The following is an 18,325-nucleotide window of genomic DNA, read 5'->3' as shown; positions in this document are numbered from 1 at the left end:
GACTGATTGTGTTTTCTCATATCTCCAGAGTATTGTATCCTTTATTTATTTTTTTCTCCGTTTTCTTGTTTTTCTTTTATTACTATTAGAACGCAAAACGTGAACGTAGGAAGAAATAGTGGTTCTTTTTTTTCTTTCCCACCTCTTAGTTTATTATTATTATTATTATTATTATTATTATTATTATTATTATTATTATTATTATTATTATTATTATTCTGGTTCAAGAATTCATTATTTTTTTCTTGTGAATATTGTGAACACACTGGGAAATCGACTCAAATAAGAAAGAGAGGAGAGGCAGAAAACCACAGAGGTAGGAGAAAAAGAAAAGAAGAAAAAAAAAAAGGGTGAAATAGCAACGCAAATAGCGACAATAACTCACAAACCAACCACACGTATATTTAATACTCTTCTTTTGGTGCGTGGGGGTTGTTGCGTTTTATCTTTTTTTTTCCTTCTTGAGTCACGTGATATTATCGCCATACGCGTTCCTTTGCGTGCATAGGGAAGAAAAAAAAGAGTAAAAGAAAAGAAGTACAAAAATAAACAAAAGAAGTTCTGGAAATAGTCTAGTTTTTTAAGCGGAGGGAAAAAAGAATTTTTTTTTTTTTTCAGACGCACTGGGCTCTTGCGTGCGCTTCTTGTGTCTCTTTGTGTGGTGAAGGACCCTCAAGACAAGAAAAGGAAAGCGAAGGAGACATAGTCTTGCCTCTGTGAATCAAGTACCAAATATATATATTATAGATATATATAGTACTTTGGAAGGACCAGATCTGAAGGAAAGAAGGCGAAGGAAAAAGGAAAAGAGCGAAGGACGCACGAGCGAAAGACGGGGCAAGAAAAAACAAACAAAAAAAAAAACAAAAACAAAAAAACAACAACAACAATTAAAGCAACGAAAGAGAGAAATTACAATACCATGGCCACTGCCGGCGCTGAGGCCTACGGCTCCCCTCTACGAAACCCCACCTGCCGTCTCGCCGTGAACACCCCCATGCACAGTCCGCTGAGCTCGTGGTATATCGACTCCGCCGAGGCCCACCGGGGGGTCATGTCCCCGATGAGTCCCCTGCAGTGCCGCAGCAGCGCTATTTACGGCCGCCGCTCGTCCCCCATCGTCGCCGCCCGCGGACTCCGCGCCAGTTGTGACCGGCCCAGCAGCAACCCCAACCCCAACGGCAGCTGTGGAGGAGGAGGGGCCATGTCGCCCCGCTACGCCATTGTTGCCCAGCGGCGTTATCAACTCACCCCAACGGATTACTTCTCCGCCTCAGCGCAGGGGGGAAGTCAACGGGCGGGGCCGCAGATTGGGCGGACACTCTCTTCTACATTAGGCCGAAGTAATGGCCTGGGTTCCCCGCTTCGTCACTCCGCCACACCGTCGGCGCAGTCGCCATTGCTAGATGTACAATTAGCCTCCAGGCCATTCTCGGCTCGACAAACACCGTTTCGCTTTTTACAACAAGAACAAGAACAAGAACAAGAACAACAACAACAACAGCAACAACCACAACTGTATGTACAGCAGTACAGTTATCGTGTTCAACAAGTTGCAGGACAGAAGATAAAGGGTAATCGAAAAGATGATGACTCCCTTGTTACCAGCAGTAATGATTTATCCAATACTGATGATGGAACTTCATATAATTTGAGGGTCTCTCAACAAGAATGTGCAAATGTTCGAACAACTAAAATAACGCATAAACCTATAAGAGAGTTGACACGAGTGGAAAATTCTCCGGCGCGTATGAAGGTTACTTCTGAACCTTTTCCTAAACAGTATGTTCACAGAGTTATGACTCCAGTGGTGCGTCGTCAACAAACACCAGAGTACTACCATCCTGTAAGAAACGACTCATCTTCGTTAGATAATAGTGGATTTAATAATACAGATCGAATTGATTTAAATGTTACTCTTAATCGTGAATTCCCTATTCATGAGAGTCTTTGTGTTGATCCTCGACGAAGAATGCCAAATATGGGAACAGTATCCAATATGTATTCATCCATTCATTCAATAGCTCCACATCGCGATACCAAAAAGGAAGAAGCTGTGGAAGCAGCACCTCAATCTATTGCAGCAGCGGAGACTGCAACAGCGGGTGTAACACCTGTACAAAGCAGTGATTGCAGTCGAACCAGTACGGATACTTCAAATATTGTAAGTAATTTGGTAACAAAAACCCCATTATATATTGGGCCAAGATTATCTTTTGTTTCTTCACGTTCAATTATGCAACAATTTGTTCAAAGATGGCGTAATCATTACGAAGAGAATAAGAGTGCATACTATGAAGGAGGATATATGTCAGTTACACCAGGAAAAAAATTAAATTCACGTTATGTGGTTGTACAAAAACTTGGTTGGGGTGAATTCAGTACCGTATGGTTGGCATATGATACATTACATACAACTCTAGGCAAACCACATCAAGCCTTTGTTGCTTTAAAGATTGCAAAATGTGATAATACCGTATCAAAAAGTACTCAATATGAAATTAATTTACTTCGCTATCTTAGAAATCAGGCGGAAACGGGTACTCCTCTCACAGATCTTGTGGATTGTTTTGAAGTTAAAGGAGAGTATGGTTCTCATGTCTGTATGGTGATGCCACTTCATGGATCTAATCTTCTCAGTATCATTGATCAGATGAAAGCGAAAAAATGTATTCGCAGTGCATCAGAAATTCGTCTGATAAAAGAAATTGTAGCCTCAATGCTAGTAGGCCTTAAGGAACTTGATCGACTTGATATTATTCATACAGATATTAAACCAGAAAATGTTCTTTGCTCTTCACCAGATCCAAGAGTACTTCATGTGATTGAAACTTTTTGTCGTCGTAACAAGGAACGCTCTACTATGGTACCGTATGAAAAGATACATGAAGCCATGTCACAGGGTGATCCAAATCATTTAGTACTTCTTGCTGACTTTGGTCTCTCCGCTGCGTTAAAACCATCATCTGCTATATCTTCCAGTACATTACAAGGTACAAAAGAAGAAGTACTTTTAAAAAGTTTGGTTGGAAGTAAAAAAGAGTTTCCAGTGGAGAAACCAGGCACTGTATCTAATCTTCGCGGTACTATGATTCAAACACGTGAATATCGTGCCCCAGAGATTATTATTGGACTCGATTTCAATACTCGTACAGATATTTGGAGTGTAGGTTGTATGGTGTATGAACTTATTACGGGTGATTTTCTCATGGATCCCAAGCGTCGCACTAGAAACGAGCGGATGATGGATATAGAACATCTTGCCATGATGATGCAACTTCTTGGTCCTGTACCGGATGAAATCATAAAACTTCGTACAAAACGCGATCCACATCGACCACCTCCACGATATATTCATCGTTATTTTGATGAAAATGGACGTTTTATCTATGCAGATAAATACCGTCTGTACCCAAGACGACATTTAGAACGAGAATTGGAGCTTTACTTACCACCCGCAGAGGCGAGAGATGCTGCGGGATTTATTATGCGTTGTCTGGAGACATATGATCCATCCAAGCGTCCATCGGCGCGTTGTCTCCTCGGACACGTCTGGCTTTCAGAGGTTACTTGTCAGTAAAGGTAATTTGTTGTTGTGGATCTATTTTTGTGTGTGTGTGCTTCTTTCTTTTGTTTTTTGTTTTTATTCTCTTACTAATTATTATTATTATTATTGATATTGATGTTGATATTGACATTGTTATTATTATCATTATTATTATCATTCACTCCATTTATAAAGGGAGCTGTGGGGAATGAGTTTAATAAGAGTTGAGGAGGAATAAAGGAGGTGGCGGAAGAAGAAAAGGAAGGAAGAAAAAAAAAGTGTGAGGGAAAAAATAGACAAAAAAAAATAACAATGCGGTATAACTCTGTTTTTTTTTTGTTGTTGTTTGATGTCCCCTGGGAGTATCATTTTTTTCACTAGACGTACATGCACAGAGAATAGTTTCAGGCAATTAAAAACAATTGAGGTAAGAAACGAAAACGAAAGAAAAAATAAAGCAAAGAAAAGTCATTGTGGGATGTAGTAGTAGCAGTTGTAGTCAATGAGCCACTGTTTTCTTGTGATTTTTCTTTTAACCCATAACACATTATTAAAAAGAAAGATGTAGAAAGAAGGCAAATAGAATGCCTATCTGTGCGCTTGTTTTTTCTTATATATATATATATATATATATATATATATGAGTCTGAGAGAGCGAGAGAGAAAAAAAGGTGTGATGATGGTGATCAATATGAAAAAATGGATGATTTCTTTTTACACTTTTTTTTATTTTTCTTTTTTCATTTCTGTTCGAAACTTCTCATTGTCTATTCTTAGATCTGTTGTTTTTTTTCACCACTTTTTGTTCTCTTTTTAGTGGGTTTTTCTTCTTTTATTTTTATGAATGCGTATTTCTATTACCTATTCGTTTTCATTTTTTTTTTTTTGAACTACGTACCGCGTCTTCTGTACTCTTCACTCTTCATTCTTTTTTTTTTCTCTGGTGTGCTTTTTTTTTCGATTTCTTCTACTTATCTCTTCCTATTTATTTGTTAGTTCATTATATGTTTATATATAAATAAATATATAAATATAAATATGGCTCCATTCGTGCAGTGTGCGTGTGTGTGCGTAGGACAGGAGAGAAAAGACTATGAAAGTGACTGTGGAAGATGGGAGAAATATATGGAGAAAAAGAAAGAAAGGAAATAAGCGTTTTTTTTGTCTTTTTCAACAACTATTTCAGTTGTGACACACAAACACACCTAGTTTTTGTTTTTTTTTGTTTTATTTATATAAATAATATATGATTTGGTACAAATATATATGTATATATATTGTTTTCATAGCTTAAGTTGTGCCAGTAGTGTATCCAATGTATATAGTTATATATATATATATATAATATGAATGAGTAGGATGAAAGGAAGGTAACACAATGGAGTACGTACAAATGAAAGAAGAGCACCAAAGAGAAAAGAGGAAAAGGAAGAAGAAAAAGGGAAAAGAAAACATGACACTATCATCTACAAGAAATATTTATATTTATATAAATTTATATTTATCTATGTATTTCTGTTAAATATTGAAGACAATCTCATCGCTTTAAGAGTAGAGGATAGAGAAACGTTGATGAGTGTCAACCATTAAACGTCATTTGAGAGAAAAGAAGAAGAAAAAAAAAGAAAAAATACGAAATAAAAACACAATTGGGCATGGAACTGCGTAGTTGTGAGGAAAAGATACGAAAAAAGAGAAAAAAAAAGGAAGAAACGGTAAATGTACGGAATATATATATATATATATATATATATATATATATATGTCTGTGATTTCTTTCTTTTTTGTTTTGATTTTTGATTCAAATTCCTTGTTTTACAGTGTTGTTATTGTTAATGTTTTTTTTTCTTGTGTTTTGTTTTTGCTTTTTTTTTTTCATTTCTATTGGTCACACGTGTTTCTCTCTACTTACAGCATAGATTGACCCTCCGCTGTTTTTTTTTGTTTACGCATTGTTACTTGTTTTTCTTTTTTCTTTTTCTTTTCCTGTACACATGTCTGTCTCTGCTTATACTTATATGTATGGCATGTATGTATGTATGTGTTTGAGACATGTTTTTTTCTTTTTGTTTTTTTTTCTGTCTGTCTGTGTTTGTGAGTGGTATTGGTGTTATTGTTATTATTACTGTATAAGTAAAATAAATAAATAACGTAATAAACATTTTAACAATATAATATATATAATAACGTTTTTAACAACAACAATAATAATAATAATAATAATAATAATAATAATAATAATAATTATTATTATTATTACACACACTCTCTCTCATTGTTGTTATTATTATTAGGTCTTGGCCTTTGCATGCTGGTGCAGGGCATAGTGGTGTTTTTCTCATGTAAATACTGAGGTGCCTGAATTTTTTTTGTTTTGTTTTCATTTTATTTTACTGTTTCTTTCTTTCTTTCTCTCTTTCCCGTTGGTATGGTAATATATAAATAAATAAATAAATATATATATATATATATATATATATATATATATATATATATATATATATATATATATATGTATATAAATAAAATAAGTATTTATTTATATTTATATATTTGAAAAAGCCGAAGTGCGGCGACTCGCATTCGTGAAATTACCGCCGTAGGAAAGACTTTAACTCCAGTCGTGTCTCCTATAAGTATTGTTCCATCTTTTTTTTCTTTTCTCCTTTTCTTTTTCTTTTTCTTTATTACTATTACGGCCTTGATAATCCCACACTTTTTCATTTGCGCTGCACCAACGCATCTGTAACTGCTATTACTATTTGGTTGATTGCAGTGAAGTGACAGTGTACATCTTTGCCGAAATGTGTTTTCTTCACGGTTTTCATGCATTACATTTATTTATTTATTTAATCTTCTCTGTTCATGCTCCACTGAATGGAGTATCGCGTTAAACAACTGTAATGATGCTTTATGGTTTTTCTTTTCTATTATTAATGGTCTTCTGCACTTCTTTCTTTTTTTTTATTTTCCTTTTTTATTTTCTTTGTTAAATAATAATTTATTAGTGGACAATATCCCCAACAGTTGTAAGGAAGGTTATAATAGAAACTGATAACACCAAAGTAACAGCAGTTTCTTAATAAAAAGAAAAAAATACTTCTTGTTCCTCAAACAAACAAACGCACATAAACTGACATATTCTCTCTTTTTCTTTTCATTTCCTTTTCGTTTTCTTTTGTTCCTTTTACGCTTTTTTCTGTTATTCGCGTAAAGTAAAAACAAAAAGAAAAAAGAAAAAACAAAAAGTAACGAAGTGAGTGAGAGTAAGTAAGTGAGTTTCTTGTTATTGCTATTTCGTGTGTGTGTGTGTATAGTCTATTCACAAAGAGTCTCTTCATCTTCTCTACGTACATCAAAAGGAGCAGAACAGAAGTGTGTATTGTGTGTGTGAAAGTCTATAGGCGTCAATTTACCTCAGCAGTAGTTTTTTCTTTTTCTTAAAAAAAAAAAACAGTAACGTCAACCCACTGATATAAAAATAAAGGAAAAGAAATAAGAAAAAATAAAATAAAATAAACAGAATAAATTATATAATAAGTGAAACTATTTTAAAAAGAGAAAATAAAAATGGAACTAGATGCTGAGTTTAACTATGAACGTGATGAGCGGATCGTTCCCAAGGTACTTTGCTGCATGTGTGGTCTCTTAATTGACAGTAATCCGTGTAATATGTGTCCTAGCTGTTTACGCTCCCACGTTGACATCACCGCCTCTCTGCAGAAGGAGTACATTATTGTCTACTGCCCAGAATGTACACGTTATTTACAACCACCACAGTACTGGAGCCGGGCAGATCTGGAAAGTCGGGAATTACTCACTATCTGCCTTAAACGTATTAAAGGTATGAGTAGAAATGTATTTAAGTTAATAGATGCGGGGTTCATCTGGACAGAGCCACACTCTAAGCGGCTAAAGGTGAAACTTGTACTTCAGAAAGAGGTGATGAGTAATATTGTGATTCAGCAGGCATGTGTGGTGGAGTATGTGGTACTTTGGCAGCAGTGTCCAACTTGTCAAAAGGTGGCAACGGGACAACCCCAGTGGGATGCGTGTGTACAATTACGCCAGAAAGCTTCCCATAAAAAGACATTCTTATATCTTGAACAGATGATATTAAAACATAAATTACATGAGAACTTTACACGTATTGAATCCCAACCAGAGGGATTGGATTTCTTTTTTGCCCATAAAAGTCATGCTATGAACTTTTTGGAGTTTTTAAATCGTAATAGTCCTGTTACTCGACGAGATGCTGTTCAGCTTGTCTCACATGATAGCAAGAATAACACCGCCGTTCAACACTACACCTTCTCACTTGAGATTTCCCCAATATGTCGCGAAGATTTACTGTTATTACCATATCAAAACTATTATCTCAAGCTTGGTGGTCTTGGTCCACTCGTCTTGGTGCATAAGGTGTACAGCAGTATTGTGCTGCTAGATCCAAAAACTCTTCGCGCCGGTGAATTCACTGGAGCCTTTTACTGGAAAAAACCATTCCAACCACTTATGAATTCCCGCCAACTCACCGAATTCTATGTTCTGCAGTGTAGCTTAACTGGAGTCACAAATGGACGTTATCAACTCGGTGTTGTTACTGTGTGTCTCTCCAGTGAAGTTGGGGCGGGGCGGGAGTGGATTGTCTCCTCGCACCTCGGCGGTATTCTTCAGCCCGGCGATCTCGCCATGGGCTATCTCCTGCAGGGAACCAACTTTAACAATGAGGAGTGGGACAGTCAGCGGTACAAACCAGAGCAATTGCAGGAGGTCGTCCTCGTGCGGAAACACTTCCCTGCCCAGAAGGCACGGCGACACAAGCGAGTGTGGAAGATTAAACATTTGGATGTCGTGGATCCCGTCGCGATGGGCCGGTCGGCGAAATTGCAGGAGGAGTTGGAGGAGGAGCGGCGGGAGTTTGAGGATGATCTCGAGCGGGATGCGGAACTCCGTCGGGATGTGCCGATATATAGAATGTTAGAATCAGAGTTGGCGCAGCGAAATGGAAAGAAGGAGAAGCAGCGGGAACGGCAAAGCACACGTGATCATCTTAATGGGAATAAACAAGAAACGGGAGGAGGAATGGAAGAGAATCATAATAATGATGAAGAGTATGATGATGATGATGAGGTGCCGCAGATTGGATTGGAGGAGCTGTTGGATGAACTGCGCATTGAGGATGACGTGATTGATAATGATATCACTCGGAATGCCGCAGCAGAGGGAGCAGAGGAGGATGAAGGAGAGGAACAATTACGGAAAAAGCAGCGAGCGGAGTAGCGATAAGAGAAGAGAAGAGACTGAAGGAGTCTTTCATATATATATACAATCCTAGTGGTTACAAGAAGAGTATATGGGAGGAAGAAAAACAAACTTACATCATCACCAGTCATTACAATATCACTGACTAAAAGTAATGGACAAAAGGTGTTTGGGGGAATTTCATTCGTGTGTATGTGTGTGTTTGTGTTTGCTTTTCTTGTTTCTTCTTAAAAAAAAAAACGTTACTTATTTTCATGTTATGCACTATCTTACGTTACTCACCTTCATTTGTTTTTTATTTTTATTTTTAAGGAAACTGCGCTTAAGGAAATGGTTAATGCCATACATTAGTAGTGATAATACCACCTTTTCCCTTAAAGAATGAACAGGAAAAAAGAAAAGAAAAATACGTATTTTTTTATTGGAGATGCCGCCTTTTGTGCATAATGATCTTTTTGTAAACAGTACTCGATTAGGAATGTTTTTCACATCTCTTTCTTAATATTCTTTTCTCTCTCTCTCTCTCTCTTGGTATGAGGTTTCCTTCATAATACATATATATTAAAAAGGACAAGGTAGAGGGGATATGTATAGACTAACACATATCATACATCAAATACATGCAAAACTACGTGATCGATTGCCGTTTGCACCAATAACACCGCTCATAGCGGCGGAGTTATTATGTGAGGAACACCCGTATTTAGATAGTGGAGTGGCGGCGCATCTCGTGGGATGTGTGGAGGGAAATGGAATTCGTCTTTCACTAGTTAACCTTATGACATTGTTTCGAACTGGTTATCGAGATCAACGTACATTTATTAGTACTACTACTACTACTACTACTACTACTACTACTACTACTACTACTACTACTACTACTACTACTAATAATAATAATAATAATAATAATAATAATAATAATAATACTAATACTACTACTACTACTACTACTACTAATAATAATAATAATAATAATAATAATAATAATAATAATAATAATAATAATAATAATAATAATAATAATAATAATAATAATAATAATAATAATAATAATAATAGTAATAATACTATGAATGGTATTAATATTAATATTCTTGAGGGTGCGGAAAAGAGTATTGGTGGGTGTGTGGATCGTCACAGAACCGCCATCACCCAGTGGGGGCCAATGGAAGAGACATTATTCACAGCATTATATATTAACTTGCGCAGACGTAAACAACAACAAGAAGAGGGAGAAAAAGAACAGAATTTATTGTGGAAGGATTTATTGGAAAGAAATAATTTTGAGAAGAAATCACACAAGGTGTCTCATGAAGAGGAACAGTTTCATCGTCTTTGTGAGAAGTTTCAACTATTAGTGGATGTGGCTAATTTTCTACATTACTCAACACTTTCGTTAAAACCACGACGTTTGGAACTTCTCTCGTTGGTACTCAAACCATTTGTACAAGATATTATACTTCACTGGTCGTCTCATATAAAAGAAAGAATATCACTTGAATCTCTTACCTTGATACAACACAAACACGAAGAAGAACAATATTCTGATCATCACTTATTGTTACAGCTGTACAAATTGGGTTCTTTAGCGGGAAAGTGTTTGCGATTGTATGGTAAGTGCTTTTCAGCATTTCACAATATCTTGTGTGAGATTTTCTTTTACGGTGTAAAGGCATCACGCATACTTCTTCTTCAACCCTTAAAACAAGGGGAGGAATATTTCCGTGCACGTGTTGTATACGACATAATGATAGAAACACATTCACTATTTAATACTTTTCTCAGTCACACCGTAGAGGAGAGACAATATTGGTGGATTATACCTATTCACCATTGGCTTCAAACCGTAGTAGAAATCACCGCATACTTTGCACGGGATGTTATTAAGATCTCCTCTTCATCATTGTATCTAAACTGTTTAGGTGTTGATAAACCATTATATAATAATATAATAATATCAGACTTCCGTAAATACTGTGTGGAGGTATTGCATACATTAGCGATGTGTCTTTCCTTGTACCAATGTAGTTATTCTAAAACAAAAGACTCTATTCACAGGAGTAAAGAAGTTATTCTACAAAAAGGACTTGATACGATACGATCTCTCTTGCAGAGTATCTTATTAACAAGAAATGAGAAGTCTAAATTATATAATATGGGGGTTTCTTTAGCAGTAGAAGAATGGTGTAAGTGCTGTGAGGCAGCTGAAGTACTACGTGCCTTATCACAAGTACTTGAAGAGAATAATGTTAATGATATAGATATACAGATCACATTGCTTTCAGATGCCCTACGTTACTTTACAAGTAGTAAAAGTAACAGTGATAGTATTAGTAATACGATGCATACACAAATTGTGTTACCACTTTCCTTTTATTTAATACTTGTGAAATGTATGCAAACTTGGCCGATATCATCAACTAACATAGATCAGGAAAAACAAGAAAAACATTATTATTACTCTTTACTGCATAGATTATGGAATGCCACATGCACGGCATTTCCCTCTCTGTTTGATACATCTCATCAACCAACACCTCCTGCATGGTCTCTGATAGAGTTTCTCGAATCACTCAATTCTACAAGAGGGGAAAAGCATATTTCCCATGTTAATCATAACAATACTAAGAATACTACTACTACTACTACTACTACTACTACTACTACTACTAATAATAATAATAATAATAATAATAATAATAATAATAATAATAATAATGATAATAATAGTCACCCTATATATGAACAACAATGTCAACAGCTGCGTAGTATGTGTCTTACATACATACACCATGCCCTTCAAGTACCATCCTCCGAAGTCGACACACAACTCTTACGTCTATTATTACACGCTAGGTCTATTGCGACACATCCACCAATAGCACAATGTCTTTATCATCTATTATTACCACTCTCTGCAAGTATTCAACGACTCTCTTATGCTTATTCCTATTCTTCTTCACATTCCCTTATGGATACATATACTCATACCCTTTCTTATTCGTATATAATAAACACCACGTCTTCTTTGATAGAAGAGATAGATATCAAGGACTTGTCTACACTTGCAGATGAGGCCTGTGGATTTCTCACCTCGCCTTCTCAACGGTGTTTACTGCGGAAATGCACACCAGCGAATACACTCACCGCCCACGTGGAACTTCTCACACCGTTATTACTTCAACAAGAAAAAGTAGAAGAAAATAGGAGAAGAATGTTTGTGGTGGGGTATTCTACACAGAAAAGGCCCTTTGCCATACTGCGAGAGATATACACTTTGGCGGTGAATCAGCGATCGTTATCGCAAGGAGGGGAATTAGAGGGAAATGGAGAAATGATGAGATTTATGCGAAGTTCACCGGTTTGTGCCTTCTTTAGAGAGTGTTATGATCAATTGTTGCTTCTTTCATCTGCAGATGTATTGCCTTCACATGTGTGTCGAATACTGCGAGTGATATTTACATCCACACCACATGTCTTTGTACACGTACCAGAACTTCCTCAGTTGCTACTCCGCCGCCTTCTCCTCTTAACAACAACAACAAAGAGAATTACTACAACGACTGCGAATTCATCTATGAATAATGAAAAAAACGATATAAACGATATTATGGAATCGGCTGAACCACGTGAATTGTGGGAAATATTTCTCTGGACATGTGCCGTAACCGTGGCCCATTTAGGACGTCGTTCTTTACTTGATGTTTGTCATCACGATGATGATGATTTTTGGTTCTCAGATTTCACAGAAACCATAACATCTGCTGTACATATGATTGATAGTGATGATAATGATGATGAGAATGCAAAACATATTGTTCGTCTCTTATCTAGTATGAGTAGTCATGACGAAATTAGCGATTTATTTGTTTCAGTGCAACAACGGGTAGTGCAACGTGCATTGAAGCTTCTCTCTTGAAATAATCTTGAGTAGTTTCTATTTTTTTTTTTTTAATTTATTTAAAGAAATATCCTTTCACACCTTGACTCCTTTTTTTTCACATTATTCTTTTTGGTGTTATCAACTGGTTTAATATTGTTACTGTATTTATTTATTTACTTTTTTTAAAAAATACATTCTCTAAAAAATAATATCTATTGATACAGAGTTTCTTACTTGGATTGCAACCATTCACCTCTTCAAAAAAAAAAAAAATAATAATAATAACAATACACATTCCTGGATATGTTTTTATTATAATGGTGGTGACTAGTAATGTACTGCTGCTCTTCCCCTTTCTAAAAACTACTGATTACATTGTCATTATTCTTTTTCTTGATAGTACACGCACTCTTTTTCTTTTCTTGATATACTTCATTTGCTTTAGAAACCATTACTCTTTCTTTGAGTGTGGACGCACATTTAATGTCAAACGTCTCCCATCCCAGTAGGCGTAGAGTACTCGCCCCGCCCGTCCTAAACCCATACGAAGTTGTAAAAGAAGAAGAAGAAGAAAGAAAAGATAATAATTATAATAATTATCATTCATACAATCAATATGAACATCCAGAGAGAAGTAAAGAACACAGTCAAAGTGCCTGGGAACATTCCAACACAATTCCATCTTCTTATCCCTCGCACTATAAAAATCAAAGTGGTGTTTATCGTGAATTGAATGATCCTAATAGTAATAATGATGCGGTCGGAATTCCACACGATACACTTCCACCACCTTTACCCCCACCAACAGTAAGATTAGTCTCAGCACGTACATCTTTCTCAGATATTGTTATTCAAGAGACATCGCCACAACAACAAGAAGAAACAAACAAACAACAACAACAACAACAACAACAACAACAAAAACGACCAATAGTACTAAATACAAGTGAGGGAAATAGAAAACCGCAACCGCCACGACGTGTACCACGTGAAGCAACAACAGCAAATCAAAGTAAAGCCCAACCACGAGCACCAGACTCACGTGGACCAAATTCCACAACTGTTGTAATTCATACAGAGGCGGATCAAGTATCAACTTCTACGAGAACCTCCGATGCGAATTTTTCCTCTCGTGAAACACAATTACCGCATGATCGTCATCCGGCGAAACAGTTATATCAATCTGGCAGTTCTTACTATTCAACAATCAGTAATCGCAATTCAAAGAGGAATGAGATGCCTTACAAGAGTGTGACTCGTGATCGAAGTAGTGGTATTATTAATAATAATGTGGTACCATCACAGGGACATGCACCACAGGAAGAAAAACAGGAGCAACGGCGACGTCAGCAAAATTTTGTTATTCAGAGTGCCTTTACCCAACAAAATCCGTTTCGCCGTCAAACTTTTGAGGAGTTTTGCTGTTCTCCTGAATATAGTGCACCAAGTACTTTTTCTACATACAAAGCCGATTTAAATGGTTGGTCAGGATTTCAACGTGTATCAGATGGTGAGTTCGGCAAAGGTCAATCTAAAGAGGTTTTCATACAGATGAATCCTGCTAGATCTACAGCATATCCGATTCCTCCTGCTTTTCTTAGATTGTTACAGTCTGGTGATTGGTTTCTTAAGTGGACACGGCGTGGTAAAGTTCATAAACGTTTTGTCTGGCTTGATATACGACAAGATTTAATAGTATGGGGACCGAGCCCACGATCATCATATGTATTTCTTTCTCATTTAAAACTTAATGAAATTGTAGATGTTCGTCCCGATTGTTTGTTTGATGAGTCAACACAACGTACCTTTTATCGTCTTACTTTTCTTAGAGAAGAATGTACTACTGTGTTTGCTACAGAGATGCGTGATAAATTTGATTTCTGGTTCAATGCCTTAGGAAATATAATATCTACAATGGGGTCTTCAGCTAGATGGTCTAAACTATGGGGTTCTCCAGAGTCACAAGCGGCTGCCAGAACAACAAATGTGAGTGATTGGAGAGCAAGTAGTAGTCCATTGCATGCCGTTTTACACGGTTACGAAAAATCATTACATTCTGCAGCGGGTGGAGCCATATTAAGTAATACACGTGGTCAAGTATTACCAAGTGATTAGAAATAGCCGGTAATATTATCAATCTATGTGTGTAGATGAAAGAGAAAGAAGGAAAGAGAGAAAGAGAGGAGAGAAAGAACATTAACGGAGGAACCATGGAAAAAGGGTAGTGGTTAATGGATGGGGAAACCAGGTTTGTGTGGCCTTTCCCCTTCTTGCGATTGTTATTTATTTATTTTTTTTGTTTCTTTGTTTTTAAACTTATCGACTTTTCCTTATTCTTTCGTATGCTATCACAACACCTTAGTACACTTTTGCTCTTGGGGGTTCTCTCTTTTTACGGATCTTTCTTTCTCTTTTACTCTCTCTTTCTTGGGAAGTTTTGTATATTTATATGAAGACTATTTTTTTTTTTTGTATTTATCGGTTGTTTTTCTTTTTTTTTTAAAGTGTATTCAGTTTTATTCTATTACATTGATGAAAGAAAAAAAAAAAAGAAGCAGTCATGGCTTTTGAATATATCTATATCTATGAACTGGTACACTTAATCAGATATTTGCTTTTTTCATTCTTGATATTTTCTTTCCTTTCTCTTTTTTTTTGTTATTGTTGTTTCTGTAGTGTGCGAGTGGAATTGTGTAGGTGTTTCCTAGAGCAAGGGGGAAAACGAAGGAAAAAGGAGGGTTACAACAGGCCCCCCCCCAAAAAAAAAAAAGAAAAAACGGAGCATCTTTTATAGGTGCACTGTGAAAATAGAGTCAAAGCTAGTTTAGAAACTAAAGAAACAACATCAATAAGAAGAATATAATACTATAAAGAATAAAAAATAGAAAAAAAAGCGAGGGAAAAGACAAACACAATAACAAAGAAAAAAAAAATGACGGATTATGAGGATGAAAATGCACGAGAACATGTGCTTTTGAGTGGTGTTGATACAACGGATAAAAGATTTGATCCAGATCCCTGTGGGTATTACGCAGCACTTGGAATCTCACAAGATGCATCTCAAAGAGAAATTCGTCAAGCCTTCTTGCATTTAAGTAAGACGTATCATGCAGATAAACACAGTGGAGAGTCTACAGATACTGTACAGTTAATGAATGAACGTTTTCAGAATTTACAAGATGCATACACGGTACTTTCCGATCCAAAACAACGAGTGGCATATGATGTGGGAGGACAACTTGGTGTAAGCCGTTTAGCTCTCATTCCTCAATCTATTAACCGACGAGAAGATATCGCACGTTACCTGGAATTATTGGATCAAGAAGCGGAGGTACTGCGATTGTCAAAAACCCTTTCAACAAAATCTGAAATATCCATTGTATATTCCTTTGCACATCTTTTTCTTTCAAGAAAACCACAGAGGGCGGCTCCTGTACAATCAACGGTGAAGGAACACAATGTAGTAAAATCTTCCCCTGATGTGGAAACGGAAAGTGAAAGTGAAAGTGAAACAGAAACAGAGGGAGGAAATGAATATGATGAATCAAATAATACTTCTCATACAGCACCAGTAGCAACAGCAGGAGAAAGTGGAAGAAGTGGAGTTCGAAATACCGTTATTGCTCAGTTTTCTGCAAAAGAAGTTATATTGGATGGAAGTAAACAAATTGTACTTTTACCACCACCAGAATTACAACGTACGTTATGGGAAAAAATGGGTCATGCAGGTGTTAGTACTACAAATGAAAATCATCATATGGAATCGGAGAGAGAAAGTGTGATTGGTGTATTAAGATCCATGCGAAATTTTTTCATGGGATTACAAGCGGAGAGTTTAGTTTTTAAACACTCATTTCATCATGCTGTATCACCGAATGCTCTTGCAGAATTTGTAACACGAGCAAATCATACAAAAGGTGGAATGAATATGGGTTGTAAAGGAATTCTTCGTTACTCCTCAGATGAGATTACTACATATAAGACTACATATGATTTTTCAAAGGTTGGAGGGGATTTTTACATTGATCGAGAGCGTGCACTTAATCCTGTGTGGACACTTGGTACAGGAGCTCATCTCATTGGTAGACAAGGTGTACTACAAAAGTATAGGTTGAGTTTACAGCGAAAATTATCAGATACATGGACGTTAAAAAATAATTTGGATATGTCTCTTACACAATATGGTAGTTTTTCATCCTATATTGTGGGAATAACGTCAAATAATGTATTTAATCGCATTTATGTTCACACTGGGAACGGTAATTTGCATCTCGGAGTTTCTAGAGAAATGCCTATTGTATTTCATGATGATAGAGAGAAAGAGTCAAAATCTAAAAAAGGATATATTGAACCTTTCGCTCATTTAAATCTTGTTGGAGGTTTAAATGTTGGTTTTGACTTTTGGTATGGAATTTCTAAATATCATCGTATTGGTATTGGTTTTTCATCCTTATTAACCCTTTCTGGAAATTCTAATTCTCCATCAGGACGACGTATTGCAAGTGTAGGAATAAATGAATTTCGTTTATTATACGCCCAAGGACAACATAGTATTCGTATTCCATTTGTAGCCTTTTACAGTTCAGGTGTGCAATATGTTGCACTTTGGGTTTCTGCACCATTTCTTATTTATCGCATGGCTCAATTACTATGGAGACCTTATCGTAACAGAAAAGTGGCAGCTCTCTATACGAAACGACGAATAGAACATCGAGCGGAAATGGATGTGGCACGAATGCGTGCGATACGTGAACAAAAGGCTATTGAATTAAGTTCTATGAGGAGTCATTTAGCGGAGGAAAGGGTTGGCGGACTTGTTATTATCAACGCGAAGTATGGTGTGCTAAATCCACGCTATCCACAGGCACTTCAACAACATAAAAAGAATGGAACCATAAATAATAATAATAATAATAATAATACACAACATGTACCATGGTGGAGATGTTGGTGGAGACAAAAGGAAACTATATCATCAAATAAAACTCACATGAATAATGGAGGTATCGTAGGAGATGGTGATGAAGAGAAGGAAGAGGACGATATAGCTTCATTATTAGTATTAGATGTGACAGTGGCACTTCAAAATTTTGTACATGATTCACAACTTTCATTACCAGGTGGGTCAAAAAGTCGACTTGCTGGATTCGCAGATCCTGATCCATTTACATCAGAGAAGAAAGAACTGAAGATTGTTTATTGGTTTCGTCATAAGCGTCATGTTGTGGTTGTAAATGATGAGGATGCCGTGCAACTTCCACAGCGAGAACACTTGGTAGATTCATAAAGAATATATGTATTCTCACTTATCAAATCTTCATATATACATATATACATATATATATATATATATATATATATATATATATATTACAAACATACACATACACATACAATATTATTATGAACTATTAACGTCGGAGTAAAATGGAGTCTCAATATTTTAATTGTTCTGTCCTACTTTTCGCTTTCATCCCATCTTACTTTTTTTTTTACTGTTATTTTCAACATATGAATAGAAATAACGTTCAATACTGCACTGTGTATCTATTCATTTTTTTTTTTAGTTTTGCTTTGATATGTACCTTCTCCATCTTTTTTTTCTTTTTGTTTGTGTTTCTTTTTTCTTG

General features: G+C 36.2%; 5 protein-coding genes across 5 annotated transcripts; all 5 read left to right on the top strand.

Annotated features, from left to right (window-relative positions):
* Positions 1 to 922: 922 nt before the first annotated feature.
* LSM04_008131 (Protein kinase domain) lies at positions 923 to 3,580 on the top strand (the record flags this gene model as incomplete). Its single annotated transcript, XM_067331340.1, has 1 exon — positions 923 to 3,580. The coding sequence occupies one exon, from the start codon at positions 923 to 925 to the stop codon at positions 3,578 to 3,580; it is 2,658 nt and encodes an 885-aa protein (XP_067192241.1).
* Positions 3,581 to 7,117: 3,537 nt separating this feature from the next.
* On the top strand, positions 7,118 to 8,827 carry LSM04_005490 (Nmd3; the record flags this gene model as incomplete). Its single annotated transcript, XM_067331339.1, has 1 exon — positions 7,118 to 8,827. One exon carries the CDS (start codon positions 7,118 to 7,120, stop codon positions 8,825 to 8,827), a length of 1,710 nt encoding a protein of 569 aa, XP_067192172.1.
* A 568-nt stretch (positions 8,828 to 9,395) lies between these two features.
* Positions 9,396 to 12,731, top strand: LSM04_005069 (uncharacterized protein; the record flags this gene model as incomplete). The annotated part of the gene is made up of 1 exon (XM_067331338.1): positions 9,396 to 12,731. The coding sequence occupies one exon, from the start codon at positions 9,396 to 9,398 to the stop codon at positions 12,729 to 12,731; it is 3,336 nt and encodes a 1,111-aa protein (XP_067192161.1).
* Positions 12,732 to 13,178: 447 nt separating this feature from the next.
* Positions 13,179 to 14,810, top strand: LSM04_002940 (Pleckstrin homology domain; the record flags this gene model as incomplete). The annotated part of the gene is made up of 1 exon (XM_067331337.1): positions 13,179 to 14,810. One exon carries the CDS (start codon positions 13,179 to 13,181, stop codon positions 14,808 to 14,810), a length of 1,632 nt encoding a protein of 543 aa, XP_067192120.1.
* Positions 14,811 to 15,627: 817 nt separating this feature from the next.
* On the top strand, positions 15,628 to 17,982 carry LSM04_009081 (DnaJ-like protein C11; the record flags this gene model as incomplete). Its single annotated transcript, XM_067331336.1, has 1 exon — positions 15,628 to 17,982. One exon carries the CDS (start codon positions 15,628 to 15,630, stop codon positions 17,980 to 17,982), a length of 2,355 nt encoding a protein of 784 aa, XP_067192258.1.
* Positions 17,983 to 18,325: the final 343 nt, after the last annotated feature.

This window comes from Trypanosoma melophagium, assembly GCF_022059095.1.
Source record: "Trypanosoma melophagium isolate St. Kilda chromosome Unknown ctg20segment0, whole genome shotgun sequence".
NCBI lineage: Eukaryota > Euglenozoa > Kinetoplastea > Trypanosomatida > Trypanosomatidae > Trypanosoma > Trypanosoma melophagium.
The sequence above is the reverse complement of the archived record's forward strand: the minus strand, read 5'-3'. Positions and strand labels throughout refer to the sequence as shown.